We start from the raw sequence: 27,484 nt of genomic DNA, 5'->3' as shown, positions 1-27,484 counted from the left end.
TTTAGGGGGATATCTGTGTGTGCAGGTGACTATTACTGTGCATAATTATTAGGCAACTTAACAAAAAACAAATATATACCCATTTCAATTATTTATTTTTACCAGTGAAACCAATATAACATCTCAACATTCACAAATATACATTTCTGACATTCAAAAACAAAACAAAAACAAATCAGTGACCAATATAGCCACCTTTCTTTGCAAGGACACTCAAAAGCCTGCCATCCATGGATTCTGTCAGTGTTTTGATCTGTTCACCATCAACATTGCGTGCAGCAGCAACCACAGCCTCCCAGACACTGTTCAGAGAGGTGTACTGTTTTCCCTCCTTGTAAATCTCCCACATTTGATGATGGACCACAGGTTCTCAATGGGGTTCAGATCAGGTGAACAAGGAGGCCATGTCATTAGATTTTCTTCTTTTATACCCTTTCTTGCCAGCCACGCTGTGGAGTACTTGGACGCGTGTGATGGAGCATTGTCCTGCATGAAAATCATGTTTTTCTTGAAGGATGCAGACTTCTTCCTGTACCACTGCTTGAAGAAGGTGTCTTCCAGAAACTGGCAGTAGGACTGGGAGTTGAGCTTGACTCCATCCTCAACCCGAAAAGGCCCCACAAGCTCATCTTTGATGATACCAGCCCAAACCAGTACTCCACCTCCACCTTGCTGGCGTCTGAGTCGGACTGGAGCTCTCTGCCCTTTACCAATCCAGCCACGGCCCATCCATCTGGCCCATCAAGACTCACTCTCATTTCATCAGTCCTTAAAACCTTAGAAAAATCAGTCTTGAGATATTTCTTGGCCCAGTCTTGACGTTTCAGCTTGTGTGTCTTGTTCAGTGGTGGTCGTCTTTCAGCCTTTCTTACCTTGGCCATATCTCTGAGTATTGCACACCTTGTGCTTTTGGGCACTCCAGTGATGTTGCAGCTCTGAAATATGGCCAAACTGGTGGCAAGTGGCATCTTGGCAGCTGCACGCTTGACTTTTCTCAGTTCATGGGCAGTTATTTTGCGCCTTGGTTTTTCCACACGCTTCTTGAGACCCTGTTGACTATTTTGAATGAAACGCTTGATTGTTCGATGATCACGCTTCAGAAGCTTTGCAATTTTAAGAGTGCTGCATCCCTCTGCAAGATATCTCACTATTTTTGACTTTTCTGAGCCTGTCAAGTCCTTCTTTTGACCCATTTTGCCAAAGGAAAGGAAGTTGCCTAATAATTATGCACACCTGATATAGGGTGTTGATGTCATTAGACCACACCCCTTCTCATTACAGAGATGCACATCACCTAATATGCTTAATTGGTAGTAGGCTTTCGAGCCTATACAGCTTGGAGTAAGACAACGTGCATAAAGAGGATGATGTGGTCAAAATACTCATTTGCCTAATAATTCTGCACTCCCTGTACATACACACATATATACATACACACATATATACACACACACATATATACATACACACATATATACATACACACATATCTATTAACACTTACAAAGCTACAGTTTGAGCCCTCAGAAATCTAGCACCTGATCATAGACTACATCCCTTTAAATCACTGTTAAAACTTTCTTTTTCAATAATAACCCTTGATTTTACATTTAGGGCCAGATTACGAGTGGCGCGCTAGCAGTTACACGCAAGCAAAAAATGTTTTAGAACGTCAGTTTGCGCACGTCGGGTGTAGCGTTTGCATAAAAAATACATTACAAGGTACAGATACACTCATAATAACATCATCTGCTAAAAATTATTATGAAAAGTTGCACAAAAAGTTATGAAGTCTCAAGTGTTAGAAAAAAAAGGCAGGCAAAGGGCTTTAACATAGATTTACATACAGTACATATACATCTCTAAATATGTGTTTGCATGTATATATATATATATATATATATATATATATATATATATATGTGTGTGTTTGTGTGTACATACAGGGAGTGCAGAATTATTAGGCAAGTTGTATTTTTGAGGATTAATTTTATTATTGAACAACAACCATGTTCTCAATGAACCCAAAAAACTCATTAATATCAAAGCTGAATAGTTTTGGAAGTAGTTTTTAGTTTGTTTTTAGTTATAGCTATTTTAGGGGGATATCTGTGTGTGCAGGTGACTATTACTGTGCATAATTATTAGGCAACTTAACAAAAAACAAATATATACCCATTTCAATTATTTATTTTTACCAGTGAAACCAATATAACATCTCAACATTCACAAATATACATTTCTGACATTCAAAAACAAAACAAAAACTCAGTTAGGTAATGAGCATAAATTTTATAACCTAGAAGAGTTAGCAACAGAGGGAATTGACCTCTCAAAAAATTGGTTACTATTACGCCAATGCCAATCATATATAACAAAACACCCCGATCGAAGGAATTTAGTGAGGCCCATGACGGCATTTGAATCACTATGTAGAACAGACACCCCACATAAAAAGACACTAGCTATTTCTCATGCACTACTACAAATCCCACCTCATGGCTACACCCCGTATTACATAGACAGGTGGAATACAGAACTGAACCTAGACATGACACCAAGAGAGGTCTCAGAGATTTTCACGAATGTAACCAAGGTCTCCTCCTCCAGCCGGCTAATTGAACTAAATTTAAAGATAATCCAAAGATGGTACTACACACCGGCTAGGATACATAAACTCTATAGGACGGCAAGTGATACATGCTGGAGGTGTGAAAATGGCAGGGGGAACATGGCTCACATCTGGTGGGATTGTACAATGATAAAGGAAGTGTGGGAAAAAGTGGCAAGGGAGACTTCAGAAATGGTGGGGGTCAAGATTCCACCAGATCCTCGCATCTGGCTATTTAATATTATTCCAAGAAAAACACAAACACAAGTGAAAAAACTAATCTTTATGGCAAGTAATGGCATGAAGACATTACTTGCAAGGCACTGGAAACAAAAACACATCCCCACAGTTGCTGATTGGATCCATACTTTCCAACATATCTTACAATTAGAGGAATATGCATACATTAAGTCGAGGACTGAGGTGTCATACGGCTTAATGAAGATCATGTGGGACACATATATAGCAAATAAATTTCATAATTAGCAAATGTGAACTAAGTTGTGTTTATGCTTTATTAGGAGATTGATATAGGACCTAAGGCTCCTGACAACTGTGGCAACAGAATGTTTCTAGATACTTATTGTTAGACGCATTCCACTGCATAACTGTAAAATGTAAAAGAAAATGTTAAACGGTTTGTTGCAATTTCTTTTTTGACTTCTGTATTGTACGAATTTTATTTGACAATAAAACTGTTTATTCAAAAAAAAACAAAAAAAAAACAAAAAAAACAAAAAACAAATCAGTGACCAATATAGCCACCTTTCGTTGCAAGGACACTCAAAAGCCTGCCATCCATGGATTCTGTCAGTGTTTTGATCTGTTCACCATCAACATTGCGTGCAGCAGCAACCACAGCCTCCCAGACACTGTTCAGAGAGGTGTACTGTTTTCCCTCCTTGTAAATCTCACATTTGATGATGGACCACAGGTTCTCAATGGGGTTCAGATCAGGTGAACAAGGAGGCCATGTCATTAGATTTTCTTCTTTTATACCCTTTCTTGCCAGCCATGCTGTGGAGTACTTGGACGCATGTGATGGAGCATTGTCCTGCATGAAAATCATGTTTTTCTTGAAGGATGCAGACTTCTTCCTGTACCACTGCTTGAAGAAGGTGTCTTCCAGAAACTGGCAGTAGGACTGGAAGTTGAGCTTGACTCCATCCTCAACCCGAAAAGGCCCCACAAGCTCATCTTTGATGATACCAGCCCAAACCAGTACTCCACCTCCACCTTGCTGGCATCTGAGTCGGACTGGAGCTCTCTGCCCTTTACCAATCCAGCCACGGGCCCATCCATCTGGCCCATCAAGACTCACTCTCATTTCATCAGTCCATAAAACCTTAGAAAAATCAGTCTTGAGATATTTCTTGGCCCAGTCTTGACGTTTCAGCTTGTGTGCCTTGTTCAGTGGTGGTCGTCTTTCAGCCTTTCTTACCTTGGCCATGTCTCTGAGTATTGCACACCTTGTGCTTTTGGGCACTCCAGTGATGTTGCAGCTCTGAAATATGGCCAAACTGGTGGCAAGTGGCATCTTGGCAGCTGCACGCTTGACTTTTCTCAGTTCATGGGCAGTTATTTTGCGCCTTGGTTTTTCCACACGCTTCTTGCGACCCTGTTGACTATTTTGAATGAAACGCTTGATTGTTCGATGATCACGCTTCAGAAGCTTTGCAATTTTAAGAGTGCTGTATCCCTCTGCAAGATATCTCACTATTTTTGACTTTTCTGAGCCTGTCAAGTCCTTCTTTTGACCCATTTTGCCAAAGGAAAGGAAGTTGCCTAATAATTATGCACACCTGATATAGGGTGTTGATGTCATTAGACCACACCCCTTCTCATTACAGAGATGCACATCACCTAATATGCTTAATTGGTAGTAGGCTTTCGAGCCTATACAGCTTGGAGTAAGACAACATGCATAAAGAGGATGATGTGGTCAAAATACTCATTTGCCTAATAATTCTGCACTCCCTGTATGTATGTATTTATTTATACCTGCATATATGTATTTACAAACATATACACATATAAACACATAAATACATATGTATACATACAGTATATAGACATATTTATATATAAGTGCATTGGAGCCCTTTGCAGTTAAATTGACGAAAACATGAAAAAAACATATTTATGCAATTTATTTAATAAAGTGTTTAACTATGTATCTACTGTAAATATGTCACATTCCAATGTTCTGCACATAGCAGAATATGTTCTATATAATTATAAATATATTTCTATATATTTCTGTATATATATATATACTGTATAGTATAATCATGTGTATAAACACACACACATATATATATATATATATATATATATTATATATATATATATATATATATATATATATATATATATATAAATATATATATATATATATATATATATCAATGTAAATATTTGCATTGGAAATTAGTACATCTAGGCAAGTATCCCCGCTTGCTTTCCCCCAGAAATACTTAATATACAATGTTTCCAATGCACAAGAGAATTGTGGGTAAGATATGCAAATTAGATATGCAAATTCCCAGTTTTTTTGCTTCAAAAATACTGTTTTGACACAGCGATCCTTTTAAACAGGAATATGACAGCAAACCAGAAATCACTCACTAGACAAGCCTGTTTCGTTCTTTTTGGAACTCATCAGTAGGAGATAGATTTCTGGTTGCTGTATTGGAAAAGCTATTTTCATGGTTAAACCAAAATTCATTAAAATTATGGGGGGAGATAAAAAACTGAAATTAAAATCCTCCATGTCTCAAAATTAAATCAATGTAAATATTTGCATAGGAAATTAGTACATCTAGGCAAGTATCCCCGCTTGCTTTCCCCCAGAAATTCTTAATATACAATGTTTCCAATGCACAAGAGAATTGTGGTTAAGATATGCAAATTAGATATGCAAATTCTCAGTTTTTTTGCTTCAAAAATACTGTTTTGACACAGCGATCCTTTTAAACAAACATTGTATATTAAGAATTTCTGGGTTTGAATTTTTTGAAGCAAAAAAACTGAGAATTTGCATATCTAGTTTGCATATCTTAACCACAATTCTCTTGTGCATTGGACACATTGTATATTAAGAATTTCTGGGGGAAAGCAAGCGGGGATACTTGCCTAGATGTACTAATTTCCTATGCAAATATTTACATTGATTTCATTTTGAGACATGGAGGATTTTATTTTCAGTTTTTTTATCTCCCACCATAATTTTAATGAATTTTTATATATATATATATATATATATATATATATATATATATATATATATATATATATATATTAGTGATTTAGATTAGATTATTTTATTGTCATTGCACAAAGTATAAAAACGAGGACAACAAAATGTAATTAGGCATCTAACCCAGACATTACAAGAAGTAGTATAAGGTGCAAAAACTAGTACAGTGGTAGTTACAAGATGGAATGACTTGGATGTATATACATGCATTGTAACATATGCAATTTCGATAATTAGAGAACAGTATATTGTATATGTAAGTAAGTAAACCAAAAGTTTAAAATGCATTAAATATGTGCAATAAAAGTGTAATGTGTGCAATAGCAGTAATTCACACAGTGACAGTCCTTATGGTCCTTATGTGCTAAATGATTTGTCAGCATAGTACAAATAGGTGCATAGTGCAAATCAGAATAGTGAGCAGCAAATCAATTTTGTATGAAGAATAATAGAAAGTGTGAATATATATATATATATATATATATATATATATATATATATATACAGTATTTATAAATAAATAGAACATATTCTGCTATGTGAAGAACATTGGCATTGGAATATGAAATATTCATATTTTCATGTCGGGTTAGCGCACTTGACAATATGCGATCAGGTTTGCTCCATTGAGGGACTACGTTAATGCGTATAATATTGTAACTTAACTTTTTGCATGCATATGGTTAGCAGAAGCAAAGACTGTTTACTTTCAACTTTTAATAGTAGCGCTACAAGAACCTTGAAAAAGCTTAATTCTAGCGGAGTAAGCGGGCAAGTAGGAGCGTTAAATACTGCTCCACTTGTAATCTTGCCCTTAATATGCATAAATATGAGTGAAATAATTTATTTGAAAAGGTTTTACATATATTTTTTCTGCATATTTTTAAGTGTTAATATTTTACTACCGGTCTCTAAAAGCTCTAATTTTTTCAGCACTCTTAACTGACCACTTGTAACACATGAACGATTATAGTGCACCATGTGCTATCCAGTACAGGGCAAGCTAAAAAAAATGCCTGCAGCTTTAAAGGGACAGTGAAGTAAAAAAAAAACTTTCATGTTTCAGATAGGGCATGTAATTTTAAACAACTTTCCAATTTACTTATATCATCAATTTTGCTTTGTTCTCTTGGTATTCTTAGTTGAAAGCTAAACCTAGGAGGTTCATATGCTAATTTCTTAGACCTTGAAGGCCGCCTCTAATCTAAATGCATTTTGATAGTTTTTTTCAAATAGAGGGCATTAGTTCATGTTTTTCATATAGATAACATTGAGCTCATGCACGTGAATTTACCATGGAGACAGCTCTGATTGGCTAAAATGCAAGTCTGTTAAAAGAACTGAAATAAGGGGGCAGTCTGCTGAGGCTTAGATACAAGGTAATTACAGAGGTAAAACGTGTATAATTATAACTGTGTTGGTTATGCAAAACTGGGGAATTGGTAATTAAGGAATTATCTATCTTTTAAAACAACAAAAATTCTGGTGTTGACTGTCCTTTTAAGATTCTCTAGTAAACCTTTCTTACCATCCATGTGTAACAAATGATTGCACAATATTGTTTGCACAAGTCACACAAACGAGAATACACTCTGTACTATCGGTCAGCAATAACATTTTTGTTTCAATGTTCTTTTAGCTTATATAAATATATCACACTTACCTTAAGCATATTTGATTCCCCGGCTATTACCATACACAGAACTGGAATTTCAATACTTCCTTTGCCTAAAAGAACGTGTATTTAATTAGAACCATTTTATCATTGCATAATAATAACCTGTAATCATCTGAAACTCTTAGCAAGGATAAAATGTTGCTTTATCAATTTATGTTGTCAACACACTTAAATTATTCAAAATTGCTGTTCATATTTAATTAATGAGATAGATCCTTCTAGATTAAAGGGATACAATACTCAACAAATCTTTTCTGTACCATCTAAACGAGAATATTTCCAAATATGCTACGGTGCTTTGTATTTTGAAAATAGATGCTAAATACAAACAACCTTTTTCAGTGTGAGCCTATCAGCCAATGAGAAGTACAGTCCCAGGATTCAGATATATGCACTTCCTGTTAGGCTCACATGAATTTTAAACATGTTTTATTTAAAGGGATATGAAACCCAAAATGTTTCTATTGTGATTCAGAAAGAGCATACATTTTTTTAAAAAAAGTTTCCAATTTACTTCTATTATCAGATTTGCTTTGTTCCCATGATATTCTTAGTTGAAGAGATACCTAGGTAGGCATCTGCAGTACTACATAGCAGGAAATAGTGCTGCCATATAGTGCTCTTGCTGATGCCATATAGTGCTCCAGAAATGAGCATACGTCCCTGCTTTTCAACAAAGGAACAAAGAAAAATTGATAATAGAAGTAAATCAGAAAGTCAAATTACATGCTCTATCTGAATCATGGAAGAAAAATGTAGGTTTCATATCGAGTTAATCTTTGTCAGGCAAAAGATATTTTAACATACATGATAGAAAAAAAGTAGTGCCATGTCCCTGTAAAAGAAAAGTGGAAGAACCCACTGTGGGAAGGACAGGTCCATGGGCGCTGCTTCTTAATTTCCGTTTCGTGCGAGCCTGATACGACTGCTACTCCTTAATCTGTCTGTCACTTTTTAGGTGGCAGATTGAAATGATCCGATCGGGATGATTGACAGCCCTTGCTAGCAGCCGATTGGTCGCCAGTGAACAGGGGGCGGCATTGCACTAACATTTCACCAGAAATGCTTGCGCAATGATAAATGCGGACAGCGTATGCTATCTGCATTTAGCGAAGATGAGCTATAGTGATTCATGTCCACTTGATTTAATAAATTTAGTCCAATTTCTAGATTTAATTCTAGTTCAAAACATCCACATAAAATGAATTAGCAAAGAAACAGTGAGCAATGGCTATCTTCCAGCAGATAGTGGACATAATAAATAATGGATTAAACATATTCCATCTGGGCAGATCCAGTGACTATGCAGGAAGTGCACTAAAATGGAGAACTATGATAAGGAAGGCACAAATTTAAAGTCCAAATTCATAGAAAAGAAATATCCTAAGAAATTAGTTAGTCTCCTCTCAATAAATACAAAAAAATAATACAAAACCATCAAGTCAGAAAATAAGATTTGTTACAACATTTAATGAAGCAGCACCAGAAATTAAAAGGTCATAACAAATATTGACCAGTTCTTAAACTAGGTAACGTTTTAAGTGAAAAAAAACTAGGTTATCAACCAAAAGTAGTTTTTAGAAAAAAATAGAAGCCTAAAAATTTTTTCTAGCACCAAGAAAAAAAAAATAAAAAAAAAATAATTGGTTAGACAAAAAGAGTGCATATTTCTTTAAATGCAACTGGATGAATTGTGAAGGTTGTATTCATGCATACAACAAAAATAAACCAACTACAAGTATATCATCTCACTCTAACAATAAAATCTGTACTATAATCTCACTCGCTAACTGTAGAACCGAATATAAGTTTTCTTGATAGGTTACCTGGCACTTTTATTAACAGTTTTTATTGCCACAATGATTCTTCAAATATATTCAGAAATGTAACTTTTTATGTGACCTTGTTTGTATACTTGGGAACGCTCTTATTGTGAAGCCAGACAAACGTGGACTGACATTATTATATCCTGTTTAAGATCTGGGGGTCGATCCGATATAAATCGTCGCCCGCAAAAGCCGGCGACGCCAATAATTGCGCGGATTTGGGGGTCGATCCGATATAAATCGTCACCCGCAAAAGCCGGCGACGCCAATATTTGCGCGGATTTGGTATCACATATACGGCGTAACCTAGAAGTTACGCCCGTATATTTCTGCCGTCGCCCGCAGTTTTTTGGGCCATAGGCAGGTATACCAAACCCGCGCAGTTTGGTATCCAATATGCAGCGTAAGGACTTACGTGGCGAAAATGGAGAAAACTTACTCCATTTTCACCTCGCCACAAAAAGCAGCCGTAAGAAGCCTTACGCTGACTATTGGAGCCCCGTAACTCCCTAAACTAACTAGAAAATAAACCTAACACCTAACGCATGCGCAATGTCTATCTCCCTGTCAACCGCGATCTGCTAAAATAAACCTAACACCTAACGCATGCGCAATGTCTATCTCCCTGTGAACCGCGATCCCCCCCCCCCCCGAAATCCCTAATAAAGTTATTACCCCCTAAACCGCCGCTCCCGGACCCCGCCGCCATCTACATAAACTAACCCCCTACTGTGAGCCTCTAAAACCGCCGCCATCTACCTTATCTATCCCCTAATCTGACCCCTTACACCGCCGCCATCTATATAAAAATTATTAACCCCTAATGTAAGCCCCTTACACCGCCGCCATCTCTATTAAAATGATTAACCCCTAATTTAATCTACCTACCCCGCCGCCAGCTATATTATCTATATTAACCCTAAGTATATTATAGTTAATATAGGTATTACATTATATATATTAACTATATTAACCCTAATTATATTAGGGTTAATATAGTTAATATAGTTACTATAGTATTTATATTAACTATATTAACTCTATCTAACCCTAACTAAATTTATATTAAATTAATCTAATTCATTTATAAACTAAAATATTCCTATTTAAATCTAAATACTTACCTATAAAATAAACCCTAAGATAGCTACAATATAATTAATAATTACATTGTAGCTATGTTAGGGTTAATATTTATTTTACAGGTAAATTGTTAATTATTTTAACTAGGTATAATAGATATTAAATAGTTATTAACTATTTAATATCTACCTAGTTAAAATAATTACCCAATTACCTGTAAAATAAATCCTAACCTAAGTTACAAATACACCTACACTATCAATAAATTTAATAAACTACTAACATCTATCTAAAAATACAATTAAATTAACCAAACTAAATTACAAAAAAAAACAAACACTAAATTACAAAAAATAAAAAAAAGATTACAAGATATTTAAGCTAATTACACCTATTCTAAGCCCCCTAATAAAATAATAAACCCCCAAAATAAAAAAAATTCCCTGCCCTATTCTAAATTTAACAAATTTCAAAGCTCTTTACCTTACCAGCCCTTAAAAGGGCCTTTTGTGGGGCATGCCCCAAAGAATTCAGCTCTTTCGCATACAACAAATACAAACCCCCCCCCATTACAACCCACCACCCACATACCCCTATTCTAAACCCACCCAAACCCCCCTTAAAAAAGCCTAACACTACCCCCCTGAAGATCTCCCTACCTTGTCTTCACCACACCGGGCCGAACTCCTGATCCGATCCGGGCGATGTCTTCCTCCAAGCGGCAAAGAAGAATTCTTCCTCCGGCGACGTCTTCCTCCAAGCGGCAAAGAAGAATTCTTCCTCCGGCGACGTCTTCCTCCAAGCGGCAGCAAAGTCTTCATTCTTCCGGCGGCATCTTCAATCTTCTTTCTTCGCTCCGCCGCCGCGGAGCATCCATCCCGGCCGACTGCTGAACTTGGAATGAGGTACCTTTAAATGACGTCATCCAAGATGGCGTCCGCCGAATTCCGATTGGCTGATAGGATTCTATCAGCCAATCGGAATTAAGTTAAAAAAATCTGATTGGCTGATTGAATCAGCCAATCAGATTCAAGTTCAATCCGATTGGCTGATCCAATCAGCCAATCAGATTGAGCTCGCATTCTATTGGCTGATCGGAACAGCCAATAGAATGCGAGCTCAATCTGATTGGCTGATTGGATCAGCCAATCGGATTGAACTTGAATCTGATTGGCTGATTCAATCAGCCAATCAGATTTTTTTAACTTAATTCCGATTGGCTGATAGGATTCTATCAGCCAATCGGAATTCGGCGGACGCCATCTTGGATGACGTCATTTAAAGGTACCTCATTCCAAGTTCAGCAGTCGGCCGGGATGGATGCTCCGCGGCGGTGGAGCGAAGAAAGAAGATTGAAGATGCCGCCGGAAGAATGAAGACTTTGCTGCCGCTTGGAGGAAGACGTCGCCGGAGGAAGAATTCTTCTTTGCCGCTTGGAGGACGACATCGCCCGGATCGGATCAGGAGTTCGGCCCGGTGTGGTGAAGACAAGGTAGGGAGATCTTCAGGGGGGTAGTGTTAGGCTTTTTTAAGGGGGGTTTGGGTGGGTTTAGAATAGGGGTATGTGGGTGGTGGGTTGTAATGGGGGGGGGGGATTGTATTTGTTGAATGCAAAAGAGCTGAATTCTTTGGGGCATGCCCCACAAAAGGCCCTTTTAAGGGCTGGTAAGGTAAAGAGCTTTGAAATTTGTTTAATTTAGAATAGGGCAGGGAATTTTTTTTATTTTGGGGGTTTATTATTTTATTAGGGGGCTTAGAATAGGTGTAATTAGCTTAAAAATCTTGTAATCTTTTTTTTATTTTTTGTAATTTAGTGTTTTTTTTTTTTTTTGTAATTTAGTTTAGTTAATTTAATTGTATTTTTAGATAGATGTTTGTAATTTATTAAATTTATTGATAGTGTAGGTGTATTTATAACTTAGGTTAGGATTTATTTTACAGGTAATTGGGTAATTATTTTAACTAGGTAGATATTAAATAGTTAATAACTATTTAATATCTATTATACCTAGTTAAAATAATTAACTATTTACCTGTAAAATAAATATTAACCCTAACATAGCTACAATGTAATTATTAATTATATTGTAGCTATCTTAGAGTTTATTTTATAGGTAAGTATTTAGATTTAAATAGGAATATTTTAGTTTATAAATGAATTAGATTAATTTAATATAAATTTAGTTAGGGTTAGATAGAGTTAATATAGTTAATATAAATACTATAGTAACTATATTAACTATATTAACCCTAATATAATTAGGGTTAATATAGTTAATATATATAATGTAATACCTATATTAACTATAATATACTTAGGGTTAATATAGATAATATAGCTGGCGGCAGGGTAGGTAGATTAAATTAGGGGTTAATCATTTTAATAGAGATGGCGGCGGTGTAAGGGGCTTACATTAGGGGTTAATATTTTTAATATAGATGGCGGCGGTGTTAAGGGCTCACTTTAGGGGGTTATAGATATAATATAGCTGGCGGCGGGGTACGGGAGCGGCGGTTTAGGGGTTAATAACTTTATTAGGTTGCGGCGGGGTAAAGGAGCGGCGGTTTAGGGGTTAATAGCTTTTTTATTGTTAGGATAGTGAGGGGGGATAGCGGATAGAGGGTTAGACAGTGCGGGCTATGTTAGGGAGGCGTGTTAGACAGTGCGGGCTATGTTAGGGAGGCGTGTTAGACAGTGCGGGTGTTTTAGACTTTAGTCAGGTTTTATAGGCGCCGGCAGATTCTAACGTGGCGCAAGTCACTGGCGACGCCAGAAATTTGTACTTGCGCAGATTTCTGGACATCGCTGGTTTGTGAGACTTACGGCACGTTAGCATCTGACGGCGACCTATATGGGATGGCTCGAGTTGCGAGCTGAAACTGCGGGCGACGCCGGTCTCCTCGCTTGCGCCGCAAACTGCAATCGATATCGGATCGCGCCCCTAATGCGCTTCTGATACCTCATATTTGGTTGAGGTTTTCTTATGTGAGTGTGGCCCTCCTTGTTTTGTTTGATTGATAACTTATTAAACAGTATTACATTATTGCTGTTCTTCTGTCTTTTCTCTGGAGTCATATCGATGAGAGCGGTTCAGAGAATGAAAATACACTCAAGAGGACGTTTACCATACTCAGGTAGTCATTGAAGCTATAGCGATGTGGGAAGTGGCTTCCTCGCTCTTTTGCATTACTCTTAACTCATAGGATTGAGGTTTGCTCTTGTGAGTAGAACTAACACTTTATCTTTACTTTTTATATGTATATATATTCTAGCTTTTACCTCTCAATTTCCTATTAGTGTTCCCCAGGACTGTCCGCTATATCTTACACTGATATTTTAACCTGTTTAAATAGTGAACTTTCAAATGTTTGAAAGGAATTTGTGAAGTTTAATGTGCCTTTAACTCACCTCCCACTCCGGTTTTCTGCCAGGAGATGTGCTCCTCTAGCCTGGCCCGGAAGCTCGTTTCTCCTCCTATTTGCTGGTTTGTTCCATTGTCTACCAGAAGGAATAATGAGTAATTATTGTCCAACGAGTAAGTTGGACCGTCTACGTTCTCCATGTAATATTTGGCAGGTGAAGATCCCTGTGTGAAGGGAAGGCAAAGGATACAGCTATTATGTGTGATCAATTAATTCAGCTACCAAAAATAGTTTTAATATATAATTATAATACATCTAGTAATTGCCATGTTTAATGATGAGAAGTCACATCTTACCTTAGAATTTACTAAGCTCTCTCTGTTATTTACAATGCCCCAAGGAGCAATACCCATTGCAACCACTTTGGTCCTGGAGTTGGAGTTGGCAGTGGCGTGATCCCGCACTGCCTCACCTACATATTTTCCTATGCCAACCTGCATTCCACCCGTCATGATCCAGGCACCTGCATACAGAGTTATATGCCAATATTAGGTGATACGAGATATACGGTTTTGGAAGCACATAGTTGTTCAATAACTTTAAAACAACATTTAAAAGGTCCTTGTACTCAATTTTTTCCCAAGTAAATAGACAACTGATACTGCCATATTTGTTTTTATTTAAAGGGACATTATACTCAAAAACTGTCTGATCTAAAATAGAGTATTTTGAAATGTATTACAGTGCAATTTTATTTTTTAAAACTAAATATTCCATTGTTGAATAAACAAACTTACTCTGTGGGAGTTGTCAGTAAATGTGCAATAGATACATAGGGATCAGTAGCTTTAATTGTGTTGTGTAAGCTTTTCAACAAAGGCTACCAGTAGACCAAATTAAATTTGATCATAGAAGTAACTTGACAAGCCTATTAAAATTTGGTGCTCTACCTGAACCTTTAAAGTTTAAATTTGACTTAATGCCTTTTTAAATTCACCCAGCATTTTTCTTTGCTCTTTCATATATGACAGAAACATTTTGAGTACAATGCCCCTTTAATTTTATATAGTTTTATACTTAAAGAGACATGAAACCCAAAACATGTATTTCATGCTTCATATAGAACATGCAATTCTAAACAAATTTCCAGTTTACTTCTATTTTCAAATTTGCTTCATTCTTTTGGTATGCTTTGCTGAAAGAGCCAGTGACCTGCGGTATATATGTGAAGCAACCAATCAGCAGCTAGCTCCCAGTAGTGCATTGCTGCTTCTGAGCCTAGGTATGCTTTTCAACAACGGACAACAAAAAGAAGAAAACAAATAAGATAACAGAAATAAATTGTAAAGTTGTTTAACATTGCACATTCTATTTGAATCATGAAAGAAAACATTATTTTAACTTCTAAATCTTGCTATATATATATATATATATATATATATATATATATATATATATATATATATATATATATATATATATATATATATATATATATATATTAATTAAAGGGATATTGGTCACTAGATTTTCTTTGTATAAATGTTTTGTATATGATCCATTTATATAGCCCATACAAGGTGTTTTAATGTAAAAATGTAAAGTTTTGCTTATTTTTTAATAATATTATGCTGATTTTCAGACTCCTAACCAAGCCCCAAAGTTTTAGAAGTAGTCTACCTACTCCAGCTTGCTCCTGTTTGTGTAAAGGGTCTTTTCGTTTGCAGAGGAGGGGGGGGTCGGCTCTTTTTGCTTTCAGACCATTTCACTTGGTGTCCCAGCCTAACCTTTTAATGGTGCTAAACTGTGAGCTTCTAAGTAAGTTTTTAAAAGGTTTTATACTGGATTTTTAGATCAGTATCTGTGCATAGTAATCTTTATACTAGTGTCTATTACATGCATATGAAAATTGGTGTATACTGTTCCTTTAACCTTTTGAGAAAGATGTCCCTTTAATAGCATTACTGCTTTTACACATCAAAGGTAAAATCTCTGCAAAAAACATTTGGTGAGTATTTTGTCACTAATTGTAGTGTTCTACTGACTAAGCACGTATGACGCAATGCACTGTATCGTGATCTTGTATTGTTTAATGTTGTGTAAGGTGTATTTAATAGCAGAGGCCAACAGTTAACAACAATAGTTTCTATGGATTCAAGCAAGCTTTACTTTGGGATTAGTGCCAAAATATATACTGTTGTAAACAGAACCCACAAACTCTCAGATCTCTCGAAACTAAAGCAAAAGTTCAAACATACCAATAAAACTTGATTCCACAACCACAAATTATCTCTGAAGATAGAAGACGGCATTGTGTGTCTGCCTTGTTCTCCCTGTCATGTTTGCTGGATAGAACATATGTTTTGTAAGACTGGTAAAATGTTTCTGAAATATTTTACAGCTTTGTTTTATCATCCAGCTTTAGATTTAAATGGTCTTGATGCAACATTAGAAACCTCTTAACTTGCTTTATTGTTTTGTGTATAGAGTAAAATAAAACTTTAATATGGTTTGGTGGCATGCACAAAGGTTTTCACATTCTTGCATATTTAAAGGGACAGTCAAGTAAAAATTAAACTAACATGATACCAATAGGGGCATACAATTTGAAACAACTTTCCAATTTACTTTTATCATCAAATTTGCTTTGCTCTCTTTATGGAAAGCTAAACCTAGCTAGGCTCAGGTGCTAATTTCTAAGCATTGCTGCTTCTTATTTCAGTGCATTTTTACAGTTTTCACTGTTAGACACTGCTAGTTCATGTGTGCCGTATAGATAACATTGTGCTCACTCCCTTGGCTAAAATGCAAGTCTGTCAAAAGAACTGAGATAAAGGGGGCAGTCTGCAGAGACTTAGATACAAGGTAATCACAGAGGTAAAAAAAGTATATTAATATATCAGTATTCGTTATGCAATAAAGGGATTATCTATATTTTTAAACAATACAAATTCTGGCATAGACTATTCCTTTAAGGACCTTAAACACTTTTTTTTTTTGCATTTGGCTTTTGATAGCAAATGTTTTTTGTTTGTTTTTTCTACAAACCCTGTGAGGCACAAAGTATTGTTGTTTTTTTGTGTGCAAAACTATGTAAAGAATTGGAAAAATCTAAACAAAACTGTGCAGGACAGATTGACCTTTAAAAAAATATGAAGTTATATCATGTTTTTTGCTTTTGATGCCATACTGTTTCAATAGCAAACCATTACATTAACGGTACATAAAAGTAATTTGATAGAGCATTTTATTACAGCACTATTGCTTGCATATAACATTGGGGTATATTTTTTAATGTGCGAGCGGACATGATACGATGTACATTGATAAATGCCGACAGCATACACTGTCAGCATTTATCATTGCACAAGCAGTTCTTGTAAACTGCTGGTGCAATGCTGCCCCCTGCAGATTTGAGGCCGCTAGCAGGGGTGTCAATCAACCCGATCGTATGCGATCGGGTTGATTTCTGTCCGCGGCCTCAAGCTCGCTGGAAACAACGGCTTGATAAATCGTCCCCTATGTGTTTAGCCTCTGCAGTTGGGTTAAACACATAGTTAAAGTCAGCTCCATTGCATCCACAGAGAATGTCTTACAATTATATGGTCTTTCAGAATCATGAACAATTAGTTTTTACTTTCATGTTCCTTTAATAAAAGCATATTTTAAATGGGCATACAAGATATATGTTTTATTGTTGCATCTAGAAAAGTGTATTTAATTATCTTACATTGTTGTTCCTGTGCTGAAAAAGAAAACACAGACTAGTTGTGCCCTTCCTGTTTTATAATCAACATTTTAACCGCTTTAATTTAACCATTTCCATACACTAAAAATGTTAACATGTTTGAATAATGCTCTTTGTGTGTTGCGTTTAATGCCCCTTTAAGTTGCATTAGGTGACGGATCTAAAAGTCCCTAATAAAAGAACAAAGAACCATTGACACCAATTTTAATTTAATTGATACATGGCACAGTATTATGCAAAGTAGCAGGGGACAATTCTAGGGACTGACAATTATTGGATGGGTGTATATTACCAGGTACACGTATAATTGCCTGGGGCAAAATATGACAACACCTGCATTCCTCAGTGTAGACATTCATAACAATAGCTTGCAGCGGGGGCGACTTGGCACATAATTATATAATTGCAAGTGAGCCTGAGTTTATCTACAGCACCATATTAATCTCAGCAGTGTTACAAAATAAGGCTGTTTGATTAATTAGACTGGATTAGGTTAAAATGGGAGGACATGGCACATGAGACACCATCACTATGCATTGTGCAAAACACTTAGATTAAAGGGTCATAAAACAAGTTGGGATAGAGACAAAATATAATAATATGTACTTTAATTACTTTACCTGCAGTGCCTCGTCATTAACCCTTTCATTTAAGTTTCCAAATTGAACTCTAACTCCCCCCACACAATTCCTTCTATGGCTGCATCTATACCACCTTTGATTTGGTAGAATGCAAGACTTTAACACTCATTATCTGCTGGAGCATGCCTAGAAGCAAATACGCTGCTGTGAAATACAATGTCTGTGTTTCTGATGCTAAACACTGATAAGGGGGAGGGTGGATCAGACCTATCCAGAAAACATCGCTATGTAATTAATTTTGCTTATTTCAGCAATTTTTAAACAATTTTTTTATGCAAACTAGTTTCACTTAATTAGCTCTTTTAGAATATGCACAGATCTCAACATGTTTTATGGCTTTTTAAGCCTGCCTAGGGACAAGCACAATTGTTCCACAAAAATAAGAGCTCTATAATGTTCCTTTACATTTAGCTTTAGCACCAGGTGCACCCTACTTGACTGTGGTAACTGCACTATTTATTCCATATTTAATTGTCTCCTAATGTGTTTCTTTAATTAAATGGACATGAAACTTATTTATTTTTTCTTTTATGAATTATATAGAGCACACACTTTTAAGCAACTTTCCAATTTACTTTTATACTTTTATGATCAAATTTGCTTCATTCATTAGGATTCCTTTGTTGAAGTAACAGCAATGAACTAATGTGATCTATCTGGACACCATGGATGAGCCAATAACAAGAGACAAATCTGTGCAATAGACATGTGCAATTCGGTTCGGATCGATTCGGAAATTCGGAAAATTCAGCAAATTCGGAGATTCGGATCGATCTGAATTTCCGAATTAAAATACTGCTGAATTTACCGAATAAATCCAAATTAGTTCGGATTTATTCGGTAAATTCGGATGGCCATGGATTACACTAGTATTGTACAGTATATTAGGTTATATCACTCTGCTATGGGTTACACCTAATATACAGTACATAATACTAGTCTAATACACAGCACACATACCGAAATTCCGAATTTCTGAACCGAACCGAATCCAGCCGAATTTTTTCGAATCCGAATGAATCCGAAACGATTCCAAAACAAATTAATTCGATGTTTTCCGAATTTGAATCGATCCGAAACGAAATTCGAAAAACTCCGAACCGAAACAAATTTTTCGATCATGCACATATCTACTGTGCAACCACCAATCAGCAGTTAGCTCCCAGCAGTGCGTTTCTGCTCCTGAGCCTAGATAACAGAGAACAAAGCAATCTAAATAACAGAAGTAAGCTGGAAGTTGTTTTAAATTGCATGTTCTATCTGAATCATAAAAGTTTAATTTTGATTAGACTATTCCTTTAAGCTGCTCTGTATATAAGATCACTACTTCAAGTGATAGTTTTTTTAAGATATTCTATTTTGAATCTATGGAAAAAATGAACGGTACCTTCATTCCTGAATTCTAATGGAAGATGCACTTGAACATTATTTTATTTAGAGAATCATTCTATTTTATAATCCGCATCTGACCAGCCGCCCTCCGTACATTTTATTTTTCATCAGGGGACTTTTCCACCTTTTATCCAATAGCTGGCACGGTACAGCTCTGAAGCATTTTTTTTTAATGGAGTGCCGTTAAGTGAATGAACAGATGTTAGAAAGAGGGGCATATAAACCCAGTCTGTTCTTGTCTCACATTCCTACTATAAAAAGGAAACATTTCAAGATTCCATTTCTTCTCCCCTACTCAGTTTTTCCTTCATTCTATCTCTACCCTTTCCCAATATTTTTAAAATAGAGATGCAATGTAAACTCAGTGACATTATGGTTTATATGACTTTGTGGTCTGCAATATACACTTTTTATATTCCATATACTCCTTAAAGGGACAGTCTATCTCAGAATTCTTATTGTTTTAAAATATAGATAATCCCTTTATTACCCATTCCCTAGTTTTGCATAACCAACACAGTTATATTAATACACTTTTTACCTCTGTGATTACTATGTATCTAAGCCTCTGCAGACTGCCACCTTATTTCAGTTCTTTTGACAGACTTGCATTTTAGCCAATCAGTGCTGGCTCCTAGGTAACTTCACGTGCGTGAGCTCAATGTTATCAATATGACACACATGAACTAATACCCTCTAGTGGTGAAAAACAGTGAACATGCATTCAGATAAGGTGGCCTTCAAGGTTTAGCTTTTAACTAAAAATACCAAGCGAACAAAGCAAAATTGGTGATAAAAGTTAATGGGAAAGTTGTTTAAAATGACATGCCCTATCTGAATCATGAACGTTTAATTTGGACTAGACTGTCCCTTTAAACGCAAAACAATTAGCATTAGAGCACAGAATTCTGTGTATGAATTTGCATTTCACTAAGAACTGAGCTGATGCAAATCTTTGTTTATGAGCGTCACAGTGATGGAGAACACTGTACTACATAAGAACTGTTGGTGCAATATTATTTAACAGGACTACATAAAATGTATACAAATTAGTTAAAGGAACAGCACACTGTGATTTTTTTATCCCTGTGAATGGGCTAGATTACAAGTGGCGCACAAACAGTTGCACACAAGCGAGTTTGGGTTTATCGAGGCTGTTTGCGAGTGTCAGAAGTAGTGTGCAAATTACAAGTTGAAAGTAAATGTAATCGCTTGAGCGCAATTTCATTTAACACACGTTGAGTTAGCACGACTTCAGAGCTTTGGTTAACTGTTGTGTTTTAATAAAAAGTTGCACAATACACATCAAAAATACATTACAAAGTACAATTACTCTCATAAAATGTTTAACTGTGTATATATATATATTTTTTAAAATTATTTTTTTCCTAGAAAACATCAGATATATACAGAAATATGTATTTTTGAATAAATAGAAGATATTCTGCTATGTGAAGAGCATTGGAAAATAAATATTTATATTTTCATGTTGGGTTACTGTACTTGAGAAAATGCAATCGGCTTTGCGCGAGTAGCGTGTTCACTTTTGCTCTCCAAAAAGTATGGGACAATAAGTTAACTCGATAGCATTATTATAAATTGGCCTTTTTGCTCTGGTTGAGTTAGTACGCAAGCAAATTATTTTTTATTGAACTTGTAATACGCGCAGTTTCAGACGTCTGCAAAAAGCCAAAGTTGTATCCCCTCCTATACGGTTACATTTCAATACTTAAGTACTGGTTATAAAAAAGTTGCATCAACAAGAACATTTTGAAGAAATCACAATCCCAGTGGGGGATGGGACAGAGAGATAATAAAAATGTTCCATTCTATTTTGTGTAAATAAAGAGAGATAAGTTACTGAGGGCTGCTCTCTCTGCAAGCTCAGCCATTATAATTGGATTGTGGTTCAAATTAGCTGACAAACATATTTCCTATCCATAAATACACTTAAAGGAGTAATTTCCCATATAGTTGAAACTCTGCAGCTGGTATAAAAAGTAATTCTAAACACATTAAGGAGAAGCCATTTTTACAAGAAATGTGGAATTTTAACTTTGTTTCCTTTACTAAAAGGAACAATATTTAAACATGTTACAGTCACAAACTTATTTGTAATAAATATTTGGTTACTTTAAAGGGCCATCTGTTACAGAAATGTTTTTTTCCCCCACTATTAAAAAGCCTTTTGCCTAGATTACGAGTTTTGTCGGTAATGCTGTGAGGTGCTAACGAGCAGTTTTCCCTCACCGCTCACCTAAAAACAACGCTGGTATTACGGGTTTTTACAAACCTGGCGTTAGCCGCAACAAAGTGATCGTAGAGCAAAATTTAGCTCCACATCTCACCTCAATAGCAGCGCTGCTTACGGTAGCGGTGAGCTGGCAAAACGTGCTTGTGCACGATTTCCCCATAGGAATCAATGGGAGAGAGCCGGCTGAAAAAAAAACTAACACCTGCAAAAAAGCAGCGTAAAGCTCCTAACGCAGCCCCATTGATTCCTATGGGGAAACACATTTTATGTCTACACCTAACACCCTAACATGAACTCCGAGTCTAAACACCCCTAATCTTACACTTATTAACCCCTAATCTGCTGCCCCGACATCGCTGCAACCTACATTATAATATTAACCCCTAATCTGCCGCTCCGGACACCGCCGCCACCTATATTATACTTATGAACCCCTAATCTGCCGCCCCCAACATCGCTGACACCTACATTATATTTATTAACCCCTATTCTGCCACCCCCAATGTCGCCGCAACCTACCTACACTTATTAACCCCTAATCTGCAGCCCCCAACGTCGCCGACCACTATATTAAATTTATTAACCCCTAAATCTAAGTCTAACCCTAACCCTAACACCCCCCCCTAACTTAAATATAATTTAAATAAATCTAAATAAAATAACTATCATTAAATAAATTATTCCTATTTAAAACTAAATACTTACCTATAAAATAAACCCTAAGCTAGCTACAATATAACTAAGAGTTACATTGTAGCTAGTTTAGGATTTATTTTTATTTTACAGGTAACTTTGTATTTATTTTAACTAGGTACAATAGTTATTAAATAGTTATTAACTATTTAATAGCTACCTAGTTAAAATAAATTCAAATTTACCTGTAAAATAAATCCTAACCTAAGTTACAATTACACCTAACACTACACTATAATTAAATTAATTACCTAAACTAAATACAATTAAATACAATTTAAAAAAATTATCTAAAGTACAAAAAACAAACAAACACTAAATTACAGAAAATAATAAAAATAATTACAAGTTTTTTTAAACTAATTACACCTAATCTAATCCCCCTAATAAAATAAAAAGCCCCCCAAAATAATAAAAAGCCCTTCCCTATACTAAATTACAAATAGCCCTTAAAAGGGCCTTTTGCGGAGCATTGCCCCAAAGTAATCAGCTCTTTTACCTATAAAAAAAAAGTACAATACCCTCCCAACATTAAAACCCACCATCCACACACCCAACCCTACTCTAAAACCCACCCAATACCCCCTTATTAAAAAAAAAACACTAACCCCTTGAAGATCACCCTACCTTGAGAAGTCTTCACCCAGCCGGGCTGAAGTCCTCAATGAAGCCGGGCAGAAGTGGTCCTCCAGATGGGCAGAAGTCTTCATCCAAGCCGGCCAGAAGAGGTCCTCCAGACGGGCAGAAGTCTTCATCCAGACGGCATCTTCTATCTTCATCCATCGGGCGCGGAGCGGCTCCATCTTCAAGACATCCAATGCGGAGCATCCTCTTCAAACGAAGTCCAACTGAAGAATGAAGGTTCCTTTAAATGACGCCATCCAAGATGGCGTCCCTTGAATTCCGATTGGCTGATAGAATTCTATCAGCCAATTGGAGTTAAGGTAGAAAAAATCTTATTGGCTGATCACGCCATATGGAAGAAGATAGAATATACCGCCTGAATGAAGACTTCTGGCCGTCTGGAGGACTTCTTCTGGCTGGCTTGGATGAAGACTTCTGCCCGTCTGGAGGACCACTTCGCCCGGCTTCGTTGAGGACTTCGACCCGGCTGGGTGAAGACTTCACAAGGTAGGGTGATCTTCAAGGGGTTAGTGTTAGGTTTTATTAAGGGGGTATTGGGTGGGTTTTAGAGTAGGGTTGAGTGTGTGGGTGGTGGGTTTTAATGTTGGGGGTTATTGTACTTTTTTTTAAAGGTAAAAGAGCTGATTACTTTGGGGCAATGCCCGCAAAAGGCCCTTTTAAAGGCTATTTGTAATTTAGTATAGGGTAGGGCTTTTTATTATTTTGGAGGGCTTTTTTAATTTATTAGGGAGATTAGATTAGGTGTAATTAGTTTAAAAAACTTGTAATTTTTTTATTATTTTCTGTAATTTAGTGTTTTGTTTTTTTCGTACTTTAGATATTTTTTTTTAAATTGTATTTAATTGTATTTAGTTTAGGTAATTAATTTAATTATAGTGTAGTGTTAGGTGTAATTGTAACTTAGGTTAGGATTTATTATACAGGTAAATTTGTCTTTATTTTAACTAGGTAGTTATTAAATAGTTAATTAAGCAAAAGGGGGGATCCAGTAAACGGTCAAAAACTCCAGTTAGTGTAGAAAAAAGCCTTATAGCAACAATTGGAACCTCAGTTTACACGGAGTGCCATAGCAGATGGCTGATCAGGCCAAGAGACAAGACAAAAAGTACAATAAATAGCAGGCACTGCTCAGCTAGTGAAAATAAAAAATACACATTTTATTAGTACACATAAAAATGGAGAGCTCCCAGACAGGGGACAACATAAAAGGACTGTCTTACTCGTTTCATGCCCCCTAGTGGCGCTTAATCATAGACTGCAGGTGCAGTGATGAGGCCACCTATTTAGGCAAAGAGCAGCAACAGGTTAACCCCCAACTGACCACAAATAAGTGTAAAAACATACTTAATGCAAAGTGGAAAATAAAAAAGCAACATTGCTTATACAATATAACAGTGATATGCAAAATGTGTGAATTTATACATATTTGTAAAATTTTACAATTTATGAACTAATATTTAACACCATGGTCTATAGACAATGCTAAATACTGGAAGGTCAAAATGTTAATACCCATAATAATAATAATATACAAATCTATTATGCATGGGTCCTAATATTAGAAAATATAGACAAATATTATGGAATATTCTGAAATTTATGTAAATATAAAACTCAGTCATCAATAAAATAACTGATGTCAAATTCTCTATTGATACCTGAGGGGGTTTTGGTTTGAAGTTTTAAAATCCATAACAATCCTTTTTTGTCAAGGATTTTGTGTGTGTTACCCCCTCTAGGGTGGTTTTTCGTGTCAGTACAGTTGTTAAATTTACATAGCCCAGGGTTCTTCAATTCCAGACCTCAGGACTCAAGGACAAGCCAGTTTTTCAGGTTAAGAGAACAGGTTAGTAAACTACAACTAAGCAGCTGATTGTATCATTTGTGCTATAGTTTAATCATCTTGAAAATTCTAGCCTGTTAGTGCGTCCTGGGGGACGGGAATTGAAGAATCCTAACCCTGGCTCACATATCTTAAAAGGACACTTGTAACTGCAATTGTTTTATCAGTGCATTTATGAGAGGTATTTCACCTTTGTTCACACCACCTATCATTCAGCAAATATCACGCTTTTGAGTCATAAAGTGATATCATATTAAAACTTTAGTTAAATAAAAGCAAATGTCAGAATTGTAAATTGTAGCTTTGCACAAGCTGAGTATGTCTTCTGTGGACACTGATTTGCCTTATCCTGCAGTTTTAAAAAGTTATTAACGCTCCTGGGACCCAGCTGGGAGAGACCATCTTTAATTTGCAAAAGTTTAAATTTCCTTGAAAGGGGGCAAATATGGGAGAGAGCCCAGTAAAAGGTGTTCCAGAAATCACTACTGGGCATGTTCCAAAAACGTACATTTTTCTTATATTGTGCAAACAGACAAAAGAATCACTACATTTCTTCACTGTTATTCCAACAAATAAATTGAAAGACAATAGAAGTATCCATGCTTGATCTATCTGCCTTTTGTTAATTAATTTTACTGAATCAATTACATTTTGGGTTTTCTTTAAAGAGAGAGTCTACTCCAGTTTTTTTTTTATTGTTTAAAGAGATAGATAATCCCCATATTACCCATTCTCCAGTTTCGCACAACCAACATGGTTACATTAATAGTCTTTTTACCTCTGTGATTACCTTGTATCTAAGCCTCTGCAGATAGTCCCCTTATCTCAGTGCTTTTGACAGACTTGCATTTCAGCCAATCAGTGCTGACTCACAAATAACTCCACAGGAGAGAGCACAGTATTATCTATACACATAAACTAGCACTGTCTAGTTGGGAAAAACTGTCAAAATGCACTGCGATAAGAGGCGGCTTTCAAGGGCTTAGAATTATGAAACTTTAATTTTGACTAGACTGTCCCTTTAACAAACAAACTCCTCCATACATTTTCTTTCAAAATCCAATTAATTACAAAATGTGAAATCTTTGATCTCTGACCTGTACTCTGTGCTGCCTTGACCAATCCCTTTCTCAGGATGTCCTTCAGCCAAGTTTTCATCTTAAAATCTCCATCGCCTCCCACAACAGATACCACCAGGTTTGGTGGAGGAATTTTCCAATTATGAGTTATAAGGTTATATACAACAGCAGAATCTGTTTTATTGGAAAGTCGAATAAACTAAGAATAAAATAATAATAATAATAATTAGAATCTGCATCAATTCACAAACTTATTGCTAAGCAGGTAACATAGACATAATGGCTGTACTGTAATGTACAAAACTAGCATATCTTATGAGTTGCAATAGATTTCATTTTAGATGAAAGGGACATTGTACTCAAAATTTATCTTTTGCTCATACAGACCTCCAAACCTTCCCGGATTTTAGGATTGTTGGTAGTTTGTCCATGTGAAATATCAGCATTTGAACACATTGATTTTTTAAATATTTTTTTTTAAAACTTTTTTAAAGGTGAAGTAAAAAGCGTTTTAAATTTATTTGGAAAGCAACAATTCCTTATAATTATTCTCACTGGCTAACAGGCACTTCTTACTAATAGTCATTGGCTGATAGGTATTTCCTGTTAAAGGGACATTCTACACTAGAATTTTTTTTTGCATAAATGTTTTGTAGATTATCAATTTCTATAGCCCATCTGGGAGTGTTTTTGTAACAATGTATAGTTTTGTTTATTTTTTAAATAAAATTGTGCTGATTTTCTAACCAAGAACAAAGTGTCAGATGTATACACACATTTACAGACTACAGCTGGCTCCTGTTTTTCTGTCTTTTCATATACAGGGGGGGGGATGTCTGCTCTTCCTGCTTTCTCAGCCCCTTTCACTGGGTGTCCTAGCCTAACCTCATCAACAGAGCTAAACTGGGAGCTAATAAGTAAGTTTTTAAACGGTTTTATATTGGCTTTTCAGATCAGTATCTGTGCATCTTATTCTTTATAGTAGTGTCCATTACATGATGATAATTGGTGTATACTGTCCCTTTAATGACAATTGTTTGGTAGTTTTTTCTAATTTTTTTGTTGTTGCTGATGCTCATTGAACATTAGTGTGAAGTACAAATATTTATTTACCTAAGTGTGGAATTGCTTTTATATGGGCACCAACTAATAATATCTGTTTTTTTGCTAAGTGGTGTTGAGGGTCACACAAAAATCCTTGGATGGCTGTATGTGGCACTCTGTCTTTAGTATAGATAGATAGATAGATAGATAGATAGATAGATAGATACAGTGGGGGAAAAAAGTATTTAGTCAGCCACCAATTGTGCAAGTTCTCCCACTTAAAAAGATGAGAGAGGCCTGTAATTTTCATCATAGGTATACCTCA

At 36.0% G+C, this 27,484-nt stretch overlaps 1 protein-coding gene across 1 annotated transcript in view; it reads right to left on the bottom strand.

Moving 5' to 3' along the window:
* TRPM4 (transient receptor potential cation channel subfamily M member 4) overlaps window positions 1–27,484 on the bottom strand; it is a 167,050-nt gene that overhangs the window by 74,995 nt on the left and 64,571 nt on the right. Inside the window, exons 4-7 of the mRNA XM_053690797.1 lie at window positions 26,134–26,314; window positions 14,177–14,343; window positions 13,867–14,044; window positions 7,534–7,598 (exon numbers count right to left, since the gene is read on the bottom strand). Of these exons, the coding sequence (XP_053546772.1) occupies window positions 7,534–7,598; window positions 13,867–14,044; window positions 14,177–14,343; window positions 26,134–26,314 (591 nt within the window). The remainder of the gene's footprint in view (window positions 1–7,533; window positions 7,599–13,866; window positions 14,045–14,176; window positions 14,344–26,133; window positions 26,315–27,484) is intronic.

Source organism: Bombina bombina, chromosome 8 (genome assembly GCF_027579735.1).
Source record: "Bombina bombina isolate aBomBom1 chromosome 8, aBomBom1.pri, whole genome shotgun sequence".
Taxonomy (NCBI): Eukaryota; Metazoa; Chordata; class Amphibia; order Anura; family Bombinatoridae; genus Bombina; species Bombina bombina.
This window is presented reverse-complemented; position numbering and strand designations above follow the sequence as displayed.